This window comes from Crotalus tigris, unplaced genomic scaffold (assembly GCF_016545835.1).
Source record: "Crotalus tigris isolate CLP2741 ecotype Arizona unplaced genomic scaffold, ASM1654583v1 scf7180000017741.1442986301:2390832, whole genome shotgun sequence".
Lineage (NCBI taxonomy): Eukaryota > Metazoa > Chordata > Lepidosauria > Squamata > Viperidae > Crotalus > Crotalus tigris.
In genome coordinates this window covers 693,419-707,500 of record NW_024096608.1, presented here as the reverse complement: position 1 = coordinate 707,500, position 14,082 = coordinate 693,419, and the positions used below count along the sequence as shown (strand labels likewise).

General features: G+C 50.4%; 1 protein-coding gene across 6 annotated transcripts in view; it reads left to right on the top strand.

Annotated features, from left to right (window-relative positions):
• Positions 1–10,618, top strand: part of MYO1E (myosin IE) — a 36,379-nt gene extending 25,761 nt beyond the window's left edge. For 4 of the 6 annotated variants that reach the window (XM_039340017.1, XM_039340022.1, XM_039340020.1 and 1 more), the window contains 10 exons: positions 622–766; positions 2,623–2,737; positions 3,485–3,654; positions 4,269–4,414; positions 5,008–5,154; positions 6,209–6,366; positions 6,457–6,564; positions 7,197–7,398; positions 8,713–8,882; positions 9,615–10,618. In XM_039340017.1, coding sequence (XP_039195951.1) covers positions 622–766; positions 2,623–2,737; positions 3,485–3,654; positions 4,269–4,414; positions 5,008–5,154; positions 6,209–6,366; positions 6,457–6,564; positions 7,197–7,398; positions 8,713–8,882; positions 9,615–9,691 — 1,438 coding nt within the window. In that variant the 3' untranslated portion in view covers positions 9,692–10,618. The remainder of the gene's footprint in view (positions 1–621; positions 767–2,622; positions 2,738–3,484; positions 3,655–4,268; positions 4,415–5,007; positions 5,155–6,208; positions 6,367–6,456; positions 6,565–7,196; positions 7,399–8,712; positions 8,883–9,614) is intronic. The other 2 variants (XM_039340019.1, XM_039340018.1) reach the window with 2 other exon arrangements.
• The last annotated feature ends 3,464 nt before the right edge of the window (positions 10,619–14,082 follow it).

The window sequence follows — 14,082 nt, the reverse complement described above, 5'->3', positions numbered from 1 at the left end:
GGGGGGGGAAGGGGAAGGAAGTGACAGGTAGGCCAGACAGGAGTCCATGACCAGGACAGTGCTTGGCTCAAAGGGCTTCCCCACTGGTCAGCCTCGTTTTGATAGGAGTCACACCCCCCCCCCCGCCTAGCCCTGGATGGCCAACTTGGGCAGAGAGCAGGCGAGGCGATTCTGTCCCCGGAGCCTGTGAGTCACTTTCTCCTCTCTGGCTAGTCCACGTGACTTTTTGAACTAAGCAGTTATGACTGTCATAACTGCATAATTCAAAAAGTTTAAGCACCTTATTGCTTTAATGAAGATTAGGAAGAGACAGCCTGACAGATATTCTGGTCTGTCTGGATAACCCTGGCCAACGTGGTGGATGGCAAAGATCTGTGGGAACTGCGGTCCAGAGGATCCAGAAGGTCCCTGTTGCCTCCTAAAAGTAGAACTTTGGAGAAACTGCAAGACAAATGGATTCAAACCGTTGGTCCATCCTCCCATACACAGCTCTGCCCACATCAGACATTCTGGTGAAAAGGGCAGGTCCCCCTTCTCAGGAAATAAGCCTGGGAGCCATTCACAGGGTCTCCCCCCCCCAGGGGCTGCCACCGACTAAGCGTGCCGTGTCTCTCCCTGAAGGTATGCCATCCTGACCCCTGAGACCTGGCCTTCCTGGAAGGGGGAGGAGAGGCAGGGAGTTCTGTACCTGCTCCAGTCTGTCAACATGGATCCTGACCAATACCAGCTTGGCAGAACAAAGATCTTCATCAAAGCACCAGAGTCTGTGAGTACCAGGTTGAAGCTGCCTCTCTCTGACCCGCTTCCATTTTAGCCTTCCGGAGACATCCGGTAACCCCGTCCTCCTCCCCCGCCCCCAGGAAACGTAATCCGGCTCTGAGATCCCTCTGCCGCGTGCCGCCGTGATACCATTTGATGATGAGCTGTAGTACAGATATGCACAGAGCACTCTGCGCCAGGTCCCACTGGCCTTGCCTTACAATACCCAACTCCCCTTTTTTTCCCCTTGCTTCCCCGATGTGCATGATGGGAACAGGATTCCCCAGGGCCAAAACATTTGACTTGGGAGTCAGCTTCTGGCACATGTGCCCAAGAGGAGACAATTCCCAATTTCCCGTAGAAAGTTGATGATGAGACCGCAAAGATTGTACAGTTACTGGCCTTGTTCACATAACACAACAAGCCATGAAGAGCTTTGATGTTTTGGGCTTGGAATGTTGCATGAATCCACTGTGTCTCTCTTCCATGGAGTGGACTGGGAGGATCTGATTTGAGAAGGAACAGCAATGGAAATCAAGCATTTCTATTCATTAAAAAGTCCCAAATGTTCTTTTGGTCTCCCTGCCACTGGACACTGGAAGTGTGTCTGAGGTGAACCTTATTCACGGCAGAGGGATAGCTCTGTTTGGATGGGCAATTAGTGCAACTGCTGGGAGTGAAGCATGTAAACCACCTTGCTGGGGCAGCAGGATGTTCTGCCAGCCACCAAACGGGAAATCCTGGAAGAGGAAGAGGCAGCGACTGTTTAGAAAGAAGAAAGCTGACCACAGCCCGGGGAAACATGGCTCGTCATTTCCATGTGACGGGCCATTTAAAACTCCTAGATGGCCATCCTCCGCAGGGCACATCCAAATGTGCCAGGCCACAATTTCCATGACTTAGTCAGCTGGGAAAGATGACAGTGTGTCAATTAAGGCACAACTGCAGTGTAAGATGGACGGGTGAGGCTTTCTCCCAGGACCCCAACACACAACCCGGGACAGCTTTTGTGCAAAAAGTGCTCTGATTCCAGTAGGGAGGCTGTTGCTCCTTTGGCGGTTCTGAATGGAAGCTTGAATAAAAGCCAGAGAGGCCCAAGTCTGATAAATCTGTTCAAAGACTGTCTCTACGGTTCACTAGCTTGCCCTTGCAGGACTTGCCAGCTCATCCTAGGAAGCATCCCGAGTGGGCCCCCCTCAGTGTTAGCACCAGAACTTCAGCAGCGTCCATGCAAAACGGATGCGGCCTCGTGGCTGGCTGGAGGCAGCGCACCTCCGACTTGGCTTAGAAAGCAATGGCTGTCCATCTCCCCAAACAGCTTCCTCTTATCTACTAAGTACGAATATGCTTTTCCTTAAAGTAGATAAATCTCGGTTTATCTAAGGACTTCCTGAATTGCTCTGTATTTTCTAAATTTGGCAGAATGACCTCAGTCTGTTCTCCAAAAGTTACTTTTGAAACCAAACAGAACAAAAAAAGCTCCCGTATAACTTTCTTGAGATGCCTTCGAGCAGGAGATTTCCGAAGGCTCTTCTTCACCACTCAAGATGCAGATCTCCAGAAAGCGTCCAGGTGGCTTTGCTGAAGGGAGGATCTGGGGATTAAGCCTATCTGCCTTTCTGAATGGTACCAAGATCTCCTACAAGAGATCCCTGCTCTGCCCGCATCCTTGCCTCTTCTCTGGAAAGTGATTGCGCCATGAATTTTGGACAAGCTGCATCAAATGCAGCCTGTGGTCCTGTCACTGAGTGTCCTTCTTTGGGATTTTGCCGCCTCCTGTTTCTCGGCTGAGCGAGGGCAGCACCCAGGAAGCCTCAGGATGGAAGTGCTGGACCAGCAAAAAGGCTTCTCTTTCTCTTGCAGTTATTTCTGCTGGAGGAAATGAGGGAGCGAAAATATGATGGCTACGCACGGTCCATCCAGAAGGCCTGGAGGAAACACATCGCAAGGAAGAAATACGTACAAATGAGAGAAGAAGGTATTTGTGATTGTTTTTGTACATAATAAGACGAATGAGGATCTTCTTCAAGAAGTGAGAGAACGGCTGTGCACACTGCCTGTCCCTCTCTCTCTCAGCCACCCAGCTGTCTTCACCATACTCTTTAGCTCCTCTCTGGCCCCGACCCAGCAGGTCTTTAGGAAGGCAGCCATGGCTGGCTTTCTCTGCAGGACTGTGGTTCCAGATGAGCGACCCCCAACCTGTTTGAGCTGCAGCCTATTTGAGCCTGACTGCTATTTTACCTTTCAGTTGGCTTTCAATGCACCTTGCTGCTTTCCTTTGGGGGTCATATTTCTTGTTGACACTTTGTATGCTGCCCAGAGTCACTTTGTTTGAGTTGGGTGGCCATAGAAATGCAATCAATCAAGCAGTTGATCCTCAAAGGCCTGAAGTAGCTATTTAAGTACAGGGTGAAGCTCTACCCCAATTCTGTTATCAGAGGCTACTTGATCTAAATATAAAAGAGCTGGAAACAGAAAAGCAGAAGCCATAAAGGAAACAAATATTCTCTGGGAAAGCTAGGAAGTAGACTTGAGAAGGGACCACAGCCAGGTTTTTCCAACTTGGTCTGACAAAGTCCAGATCTCACATGCAATGGCTGAATGGAGGCCCAGCTCTTCAAAGTTCAGCCCTGACAACTAATTGTCAGTTTCTGAGGTTGAAACTGGTAGAATTCCCTTTTTCTCGCTGGGATCACTAAGTAACATTGTTCTTCCCCTTGCAAAGCTTCTGACCTGCTGCTGAACAAGAAGGAGAGAAGGCGGAATAGCATCAACAGGAACTTTGTGGGTGACTACATTGGCATGGACAACTATCCGGAGCTTCGCCAATTCGTGGGCAAGCATGAAAAGATTGATTTTGCTGACACTGTCACCAAATACGACAGGCGGTTCAAGGTAGATAAGTGAGCTGGCTTGCTTGCCTTTGTTCGCACTTAGGTTAGGCTTTTCTTGAAGGCCAGGTGACCCAGTTAGACAAGTCAACTGTTCGTTCCGGAGCCCCGAGATCCAGGAGCTATGCTTTAGGATGGGAAGCTGTTGTCTGTGCAAGTTTCTGTCCTGCACCAGACCCGTTCCCTCTAAGACAGGGGTGTCAAACTGCCGGTCCGCAGGCCGGATGCATCACATGGAAGCCGCACCCACCCCATTGCTGGCAATGGCAAAACCGGCCTGATACATTTTGTGATGTCACATGACGTCGCAAATTTGACATGCCTGCTCTAAGACATGCCTATCCATAACGACATTGTGTCTGGCCAAAGGCCGTATGCGAATGGGCCAATTTATGGACTTAGTAAAATGGTTATCACAAGCCAGGATGTGGATTGTAGTGCTGTGACTGGTAATCCTGTCCAGGAGCGAGGAAGAACAATGGAGGGCCCTCAGGTCCGGTGTGGGCAACGTCCCCCAGTCATAGGACCCCATTCCCAGAGATCTTGGCGTTTCTCTACGTGACGCCTCAGGATGGTGAAGTGGGCAAAGCCGCAGTCACGGATGCCTCCTCCTTTCAGGGCATCAAGCGAGACCTCATCCTCTCTCCGAAATGTGTGTATCTGATTGGGCGTCAGAAGGTGAAGCAGGGACCAGAGAAAGGCCTGGTGAAGGAGCTTCTCAAGCGACGGATCGAAGTGGAACGGATCCTCTCGGTGTCACTCAGGTCAGGGCTGCTGCCTTGGTTGTCAGGGAGGAAGGAAGGAAGGAAGGAAGGAAGGAAGGAAGGAAGGGAGGGAGGGAGGGAGGGAGGGAGGAAGGGAGGAAGGAAGGAAGGAAGGAAGGAGCTGGCTGGAGGGACCCGGAGGGATCCAGAGGGGCAGGGCTTGGCGAGCCATTTACGTCCCTTGCAAAGGGTGACTATGGGATGCATATACTTAGGACACTATACTAATCAGAAATTGGGTAAAGTCTACTTAATCGTGGATTTTGATTTAATGAACTAAAATGATTAATTATAGCTCCTGATATTCTGACAAAAGTTACCATTACTATCAGCTTATTTAAAGGCATCCCAGTAATCTGACTATTTTTTGAAAAAATGTTGCAAAACTAGTTAAAATGGAGTTCTTGTGTTTTGTTACTGAAATACTCAGACTACCTGGCCCTAATGCTATTTTAAAGATGCTTTTTGTAACCCTAAAGATTTGTAACACTAAAGTAACTTACAGACTACTGTAAAGCCAGACATTTGCGTAGAATTCTCCTCCCTGGGGAGACAAGCTCTGACTTTCAGGTGCCCTGAACTGCCTTTCCCAGCACCCTGCAGGACGACCTGTTTGTCTTACACGAGCACGAGTATGACAGCCTCCTGGAGTCTGTCTTCAAGACCGAGTTTTTGAGCCTCTTGTCAAAGCGCTACGAGGAGAAAACACAGAGACAGCTCCCCCTGAAGTTCAGCAACACGTGAGTAGCCCCTGCACGAGGCGCCCCCTGAAGGCGAGGCTGTCAGCTGCGCCCTGGGAGTCCCCCCCCCTCACTCCTCCTTTGCATTGGAATGGCGGGGAGAGGACACATTTTGCTGAAATCCCTTGCCTGGGATGTTCAGATACAAAGAGAGAGAGAGAGAGAGACGCTATTTTTAGCTTTGCTTGAGATAGCAAATTCATCCATCACACTTGCTCTGTCAACAGCCCACGTCCTGTGGGCAGAGACAGATGTGCTACTTGCTGAGCTTCCTCCTCTGTGTCTGCCCCTGTCTGCGCATCTTCTTAGTGCCATTTCATCTTCCAAGATGTAGGGAAGATAATGGGAATAATTACATTTTGGATATGATATTTAAGATATGAAAATACTGCAGTTGGTGTATCAATATGAAAGACTATAATAATGACTAAATATTTTGTAGAAACAACTAACTTTCTCTCAAACAAGAGAGACAATAGAATATGATTTATCAAGCAATAAATTTCATGTGAAAAATTCATTTTCAGCAATATTTTCCAGAATCTATTCCAGAATCTGACCAAGTTTCAGAAATCTTCCTAATATATAAAGACCTACATCCAGACAGAAAGAAAGCAATTGCAATTCATTTTCACATTATTAGTAAGATAACTACATAGACATATGAGCCGAGGTGGCGCAGCAGTTAGAGTGCAGTACTGCAGGCCACTTTAGCTGACTGTGTTCAGCAGGTCAGCGGTTCAAATCTCACCGGCTCAAGGTTGACTCAGCCTTCCATCCTTCCGGGGTAGGTAAAATGAGGACCCAGATTGTTGGGGGCAATGTAAATATATATATACATTGCTTACTGGTGTACACCGCTTAGAGAGTGCTTGCACTTAAAGCGGTATATAAGTCTCACAAATAAATAAATAAATATCCCGCAGAGATGGAGAGCCTCAGGAATCCCAGCGGTGCCCTTAAGGATCCTGCCCCAAGCAGACACATCCAGGGGGAAGACTCTTGCTCCTCCCCGCTTCGGTGTGTCACCTACTCTTCTGCCTTTCTCTGCCAGACTTGAGGTGAAACTGAAAAAAGAGACCTGGGGGCCGTGGAAGGCTGGGGGCTCTCGCCAAGTGCAGTTCAGCCAAGGTCAGGGAGATGTGGCCATTCTCCGGCCAAGCAACAAAGTGCTGCAGGTCAACATCGGGCCTGGACTCCCAAGGAACGCCCGTAAGTACAAACACCCAGAAGTGATGAGGGGGGGGGGCTGGTGGCAGGTGCAGATGGTACTGCTGGGTTGAATTCTGGGGTGCGTTGCAGGGCCCACCAAAAGAGGCGTGACCCAGCCCAGAGGACTTCCCAACAAAACGCCTGGCCAGAACTATCCGATGAGGACTGCTCCTCCGCCCCCCGGTAAGCTCTCAGAAGGTATGTTTCGGGAACCTGCTCCCAATCCTTGGTCCCCACAGGCTGTTCTCTCTCCCGTCCCTAATCACTATCCTGGGAAGAGCACTTAAAATCCCTTCTGCACAGGGCAGCTGAAATTGATGATGAGAAGATCTCCCCCATTCTGTTGCCACAAAGCAGATCTCTGTGGTAGACAGGAGACTTGAAAGTGGCTCGCCCTGTCCGAGTCATCAGTCAAAATCGGCAATGGATTCTAAATGATGGCACTGAGCCATGTTTGGTTTTTAACCTGGATCTGTTGTATCAGCCACGGTGGCTGGATTTGTGCAATAAGTAAAGCACAAGCCAAATGAAGCAATTTGGATTCATGCCACGTGTCATCCTGGAGGAGGAGGAGACTTCTGGAGGAGACTTCCAGACACAGTGACGACAGGGAGACTTCAAGTTTGGGGGCAACTGCATACTAAATGCAAGTGGCTGGGAGTCCCAGCGGCACCTGTTGCCTAGTGGCAAAAAGCCAATCTGTGAAAGTGGGGGCCCCCCTTCTGCTCCAAAGCCTGGCAGTTGAACCCCACATCTGGGAAGAAATCCCAGGGAAGCCGTTCCATGAGGGGCCATAGGGCCTCAACATTTTCATCTTGAAATCCTTTCAGGTGTACAAAATGGGGTGATCAAGCTCCAGCAACACCCCCTGCATCCTTTGGGCCCAGCAGCAGGCCAACAGGCCACTCAGAAGAGCCTGCACACCTCCGTGGCATGCCCACCACTGCCACGGGTCTCGGGGGGACCAGGAAGGGTATCCCAACAGCCCAGCAGCCTGGATTTTCTCAAAGTGCCTGAGCAAGGGGCCGCTGGGTAAGCCTTGTGCCATGTTGGCTTGGTCACGTTCCTCTGTATGAAACGGTTACTTGTTTGTGTGAAGAGACAAATGTCTGGGCTGGAGGGTTGCTGCATCTTCCATCTCTCCTCTGGAGTCCAGGGGAAGGCCGGGGGGGGGGCTGCTGCTTTGCCTCCCTCCCACTGGCAGGATTGTTCAGCTGGTCCTGGTCCAGAAAGGGAGCATACCAGGCACCTTTAACAGCCCCCCGGAGCCCGGGGAAGCCATCTCATTGCTTTGCCATTGAGCTGAGGCTGCCCTTCCCTCCTACCCCAGGAAACACAGCCCTTGGCTGTATCTTTGCATTCTGTAGCCCAGGTGCCTTTGCAGGGTGTCCCAAACCTATCAATGAACGAAGGAACATTGCTATGCCTGGATCCTTTGACCAGTAGAATAGACCCGCCCAAAATGGATGCTGGGAGCCTTTCAATTTCAAGGCTCTTTTATATCAGAGAAGCCTGTTGTGCATGATTGTTTAAAGATCAGAAGAGGTTGTTATGAAAAGCCACACATGTGCTGAAGCTCCCTCATCACAGCAGTGTGCGCCCTGTTCCCATCACACACACGCATCCCTAAATGCCCATACCAAAAGACCCCTTCTGGAGAGATCACCCCTGCTTCGCCGGATGGCCTCTTGTGGCTGAGCTGTGCTCTCCCTCCACGCTTGCCTCCAGTCTAGTTGGCACAGTGCATGTTGTCACGGAATGGATCCCTGTCCAGTATGTTCATCTTCTTCTGGAAGTCCATCTTTCTTCTGGAAACATTCAGTATCTCCTACCCTCATTCTGAGTATAGGCAACGGTGACCAAAGCTGATAGGCATTGTAGTCCAAGGCTTAGAACTACATCAGAAACTCTCGTATGCTTTTATTTGCATTTTTTGATAAAAAAAGAAAGGTGAGCCAGGTGAGGCCTCTTCTCCAATTACAACAGCAACTTTCCATTTAAAGCTCTTGGCTTTTGTAAACTCGCCTTAGGCATCCTCTAGTCTTCCCTATAAGATAGGCCAGTCATTTTATGGGTAAGCAGAGGCTTGCATGAGAGCTATCTGGACTGTGGAAGCCCTGATTCTCCAGTGGTGCCTCTCCTCTTGGGATCTCTGGTGTTCTGCAAGATAAGAAGCATTCTAAGGATGCTCTGCAGAGATGACCACACATGGTTGTCCCTAGTAAATGTAAAATTCAGGTTTAAATTCTTCTGTGCAGGCACCTATGTGAGACTGCCTGCTGGGGGTGGGAACAGACAACTCGGCCTGGTCCCACAACCTGACGGCCTTTCTCTGTAACCCTACAGTGCTTGTAGGCTGATGACAAGCCGCCCCACACCTGCAGGGGGCAGACCCAAGCCCCAGCCCCAGCCCAAGCCTCAGGTACCCCAGTGCAGGGCACTGTACGCCTACGATGCCCAAGACACTGACGAGCTCAGCTTCAATGCCAACGACGTCATTGACCTCATCCGAGAAGGTAAGGCTGCTCCTTATGCTGCAGGGGGGCCACCACACAAGGGGGTAGTCAAGGAGCTGCAGTGAGGTGGGCACAGGTGGCCCTCTTGCCCTTTAGAGCTGCCTGCTGCCCTCCAAGTTGGCCAACATTCCAGGGCAGCGCAGCAGACGCTTGATGGGAATTCTCGTCATACTATAAACTCGCCCAGGATCTTTTTCATATACTCAGACTGCTGAATATTCAGAGAATGATCAAGTGTGTTTTGTTCTGCATTGTCTGAGACACAGGAAATGCATCCCCTCCTTTGTCCATCTCTGCCCCATCCAGAATATGCATAAACGAGCAGTTGGCTCTTGGAGAGACGGTGCACCTTTTGCCTCCGCCCTGGGGTACCTCAGGGAGGCATTGCCCGCTCAAGGCAAAGGGGGCCGTTTGCTCCCTTTGACACCGGGCAGGGCTCTTAAATCTCCGTTCTGCTTGTGCCCAGTTAGTCATCCCTTTTACTCCATGGCCTAATGTTGGATTAGCTTACTACTCTCCTCCATTTGGGTATTTCCAAAAATGGCTTTTTTTCTCATCTTAAAAATAGACAAAGAAAAAATGACTGGGTGCTGTAGCTTTGCAAATGTCCCTTACTTGTGTCCCACTGCAACCCATTTTCTTAGGTCTGAAATACCAGAACAAGCGGCTGGGAGTTGGGGGTGGGGTTAGGGTCAGGCAAAGCTTCTTCTAACTAACTGTCCTTTTTTCCAGATCCCTCTGGCTGGTGGACAGGCCGATTAAGAGGCAAGCAAGGACTTTTTCCGAATAATTACGTGACCAAGGTGTAACTCTGACCCTAAGAAACCCTTGATCAGTTCCAAGATGCCAGAGGAGACGCTTTCTGACCCTCTGAGTGATGTGGAAAGCTGCCGGTCTAGGCAAAGTCTACAATATCAGCTTCAGTTCCTCCGTGAGGTTAAAAAGAGGATAAGTCTGTTTTATGAGAAGCCAAAGCCCACAAAGCCAAGGATTTATTTATTTTATTTAACTCTTTTTCTTGCAAAGAGGAATGTGTTGAAATTACATTCCATTATTTAAAAAAAAAACAGTTCTGGAAACCATCAAGTGCTCTGACGGATTTCGAAGAATTTTGTTTCATTTTTCAAGTGCCTTTAGTTGCTCTGCTTTTTCTTCCAGATTATCTAACGAAGCAATGACATTCTATGCACCTCTCCACAGTGGGCAGCTTCCCAGGGGAAGGAGATTCTGCTGCTAGTTCTCTGGGGAACCTTGCGCCGCCTCTTCCTTTCCTAAGTGGACACGTCTGTCTGTGTGCATCTACACTCTCTCCTACTGTCTTGTCTAGCTATGCTTGTGACTCCAGAAAGGCACCAGAACCGAAGGAAAACAGTATTCTATGCTGCAAATAGTTCATCTGGTCAGTCAATGTGGCTGGCCCACACTGACTTTTATTATTATTGTTTATTATTGTATCTATGCATTACCCCCCTCTCCTTTTTCCTCCAAGGAAGCTGTAAACTCTTGTCACTGCTTTCATCTGGCGCACATGTAAAGAAACAAGCCAAGGGCAAAACCGTACTAATGTGCACAATAAGTAAGTGGCTTGGAATATCATTTGGGGCCCAGGTACTTCATCATAGGAACGTGGCACAATTGTCAGCATTACGAAGTTTCCAAAGCTGGTCTGTGCTGCCGTGGGCCCTCTGCATGTGGGTTAAATTGCTCTCCTCCATCAATAAAAACAGAGACTACAATTCCTGTGGTGCGGGGCTCTGTGAGAAGTGCGCTCCCTGCCCTTTTGGGACAGGGGTTCAAGGCAGCTTTGTGGCTCCAGAACCTAAGAGACTGGCCAGTCCTATTGGTTCAAGAAAGATTCTCTTACAACTCGGGACAGATATTGAAAGAGATGAGCTACCTCACACACTTTTTGTGAAGCAGTTGTGGTTTTCCATGCCACACAGGCCTTCAGCTTTAAAACCACTCTATTAGGAAGTCCCTCTTGCTATTTTTCAAGGCAGAGTAAAAATATTGGCAACTCCATGAGCTTTCAAAGAGCATTTTCTGCAATGTCTTTATTAAAAGTATAAATACATGACATCCTGGCCTATATGCACAGGTCTTGTGCCCACCTCCCGTGTGATGCGAGATGGTGATGGTGGACTCTGGCTGGCACTCACAACAGTTGCTGGGATTCATTTAGCCAACACGTTAAGTCTTTTAATGGTGCATGCTGGAGTATTTCTCCTTGACTGCCTGATGGGGTTGAGGGTCAAGGGCTGGGCCTCAGAGATCAATCCAACACTATCTTAGCAAGGCAATGTAATTCACTTGTCTTGGAGGAAGACATCTACATTTCAGGTTGCTTGTCTACTTAGCTAGCAAGGCCACACACTATACAATAAGGGATACAGCTCAGAGACTGGAGGATGAAAGGATACTTACAATTTGTTTTGTTAGATTCCTATTAAGACACACCGCATTTTTGGCCAGGTGCCGTATAATCAGGGAGAGCCTCTCCTCCGTGTATCCAGTATAAAAACAGCTGGAGGTTCTGCGAGAGGAAGCTGGTGTGACAATCCTGTGCAGGCTAAACCCCCTCTGCTTGGGGGAGGGGTGCATGTGAGGGCTTGAAAAGGGTCAGCAATGGGGATGCCTTTGGGGCAGTGCAGCTGACTTGGATGGGGCCACTCTGGGGCAGGTTGACTGGACACTTCTGAGGATAGTAGACTTGTAACAGTATCATGGAGCACCTTTTATGGCTCAAGGCAGGCACAGCCCCAACTTTGTGTGAAGCTCCAGGGCCAGGCAAGGCTGAAGCAGGGCCAGCCACACAAGGCAAGAGAAGGTCTTGTCTCCAGAGGCTGGATAACAAAATAGATAGGGGCCTTGCCGATTTCTTCTATAACTTTTTCTTAGCAAGCTTTTGTCCAGTCTGCCATCCAACAGCCTAACCGAGCTAAAACATGCCCAGAGATGGTGGCTTGGGGAACTGACTCCTCCCCACACTCAACTACTGGGAATCCTGGTTAACAGTCATTAAGCAGAACCCACGTCCTCAATAGCCTGAGTCTCAGACAAACAGGATCAAGGCAAATCCTGCCCTGTTAACTGTGCAGGGCGATCCTGTTCCTGGATTTGCTCTTAGAGTTAGATATGTGGAGCTCTGGATCCCCACTACATGGAGTGAGAGGAAGACGCAGACACGAGAACTCTGAAGCCTTGGGGAAGGGCGTGCAAAGCTTCCTCAGGCCCTGCCTACAGCTGAGACTCACCCATTGGCCCTGCGTGACTACCTTCTTTGAGACAGAATGCTCTCCGAAAGATTGTAATGCACCATCTCATAGTCCACAAGAGTTAATTCCATCAACTATCTTGCTAGCAGGTATTCTGCAGAAGGCTGGAAATGAAGGACCAAAGGCAACCATCTGTCTTCAGGCTCGGAGTGGGCTTTGAGTGCTTTTCTCTGGGGAAGCGCGCCCCATGACTTAGTGTCTCTCAAGTACTTACTACTTCTGCCTTGAAGGGGCCCTCTAATCAGATTCAGAACACTCTCCATTCTTGCCCCCATTGTGTCACCCCTTGGAGCCTCACTCTGCTAAGCCTTCCTCCTCAGCCATTTGGAAACCTCAACTAAAGCAGATACAAAGCTGCCTTGCTTAAAAGCGAAATCTGCTCAGGAAACTGTTTGACTCTCTAAGACTTGGTATTTGTGCACTATTCCCTCCCCCAATATTAATTTTGTTGGACTGTAAGAACAACCTTCTGGGCACTCACTGCCCTTATCTGATCCTGCACCCAATTCAGCCAGATGTCCAAAGAGCCGGGGAAAGACCTACTTCTGAAACTTTAGCTGCTCTCCTCAGGAAGTAGAGTGGTAGGCCCAGCACAAAATTCAGCTCTTTCAGGATATTCCGCTCCATTTTCTGAATCTGAGTGGACTTGTATGCTCTATCGGTTATGTAAACAAAACCCAAACTACTTGGTGCATAGATCTCTTCATATTTTGCAGCCAGAACCATTGCAGTCACACCAACCAACTGGAGTTCCTTACGGGAGGTGGCACTTAGGCCCGACTTCAGCCTCCTGCTAGCAAAGAAACTGGTTCTCATTGTTTATGGTTCTTAGAACAATGAGCTTTCCACTGTTCAGCAGTCAGGAAATCTCCCTCCCCTCAGGCCTGTCCAGCACAGCCACCTCAGAGAAGATGCCCGAGATACATTCCTACAAAGCTTTGATGAAAAGCACACAACTGACGGTGAAACCAGTGGAGGGCGGCCTTTAACACTCCCATCCCCGAGAGGCCCCGGCTGGAGCCGTGGGGAACCAGAGCTCTCCTCGGCGTAGGCGTCGCACGGCTGCGGATCGCCCGGCCGGCGGCGTCAGCACCCCAGTGCGGAGTGCGGCCCCTCGGAGGAGGCTCGGCCTGGACGCGCCCGCGGAGGCCCAAAGGCAGGCCGGGGGCCAGGAGGGAGCGAGGGGAGAACCGGGGCCAGGCTGGCACGGCTGCCCCCCCCCCCACAGATAGAACAGGGCGCCTTTTCGTCAGAGGACGGGGGGGTCTACAAAAGGAGGGGAAGCAAAAGCAGGCAGCCGCGGTAAAGGCGCCCTGGGAGCTCAACGGGAAGCGCCTCCTGATCGCCCCCACTTCCAAGGGAGGGAGGCTCTGAGCGCGCCCGAGACCCCCGCAGTCTCTAGAGCTGCCTCCCCAGAAGGCACGGAGCCCGTCCGCCTTCTTGCGCCGCACGAACCGGGCGAGCGCTAGAAAGCCGCCCGTGAGCCTGTTCCAGATGGGCTTCCCGAACAGGCGCCCCTCAGGTGCTCAGCCGGAGAGGGCGAGTAACGGAAGCCACGCGCAGTTCCCACACTCGGAAGCCACGCCCAGCTGCGCTCACTCGCCATGTGCTGCCGCCGCCGCGCACGTCCGCCTCCTCGGTCTCAAATGGAAGCCCCCACTGGTACTCCGCGTGGAGGAGACGCGCCCGATTGGCTGTCGCTTTTTTTCGTCCCGCGTCACCAGACTGCAGTCCTCGCACAAGAGCCTCTGGGAGCTGTAGTCTTTTCCTTGAGCAGGAGCGGGAGGCCCCGGTCAAGGGAGCCTCCGGATTCAGGAAAAGTCCCTGAATGTGCTTCACCCAAAGACCCCCCCCCCATAGGCGCTAATAGCAGAATATCCTATGTAATACGATAATCAATCTTGAGAAAGAACACAAAAGGCAGA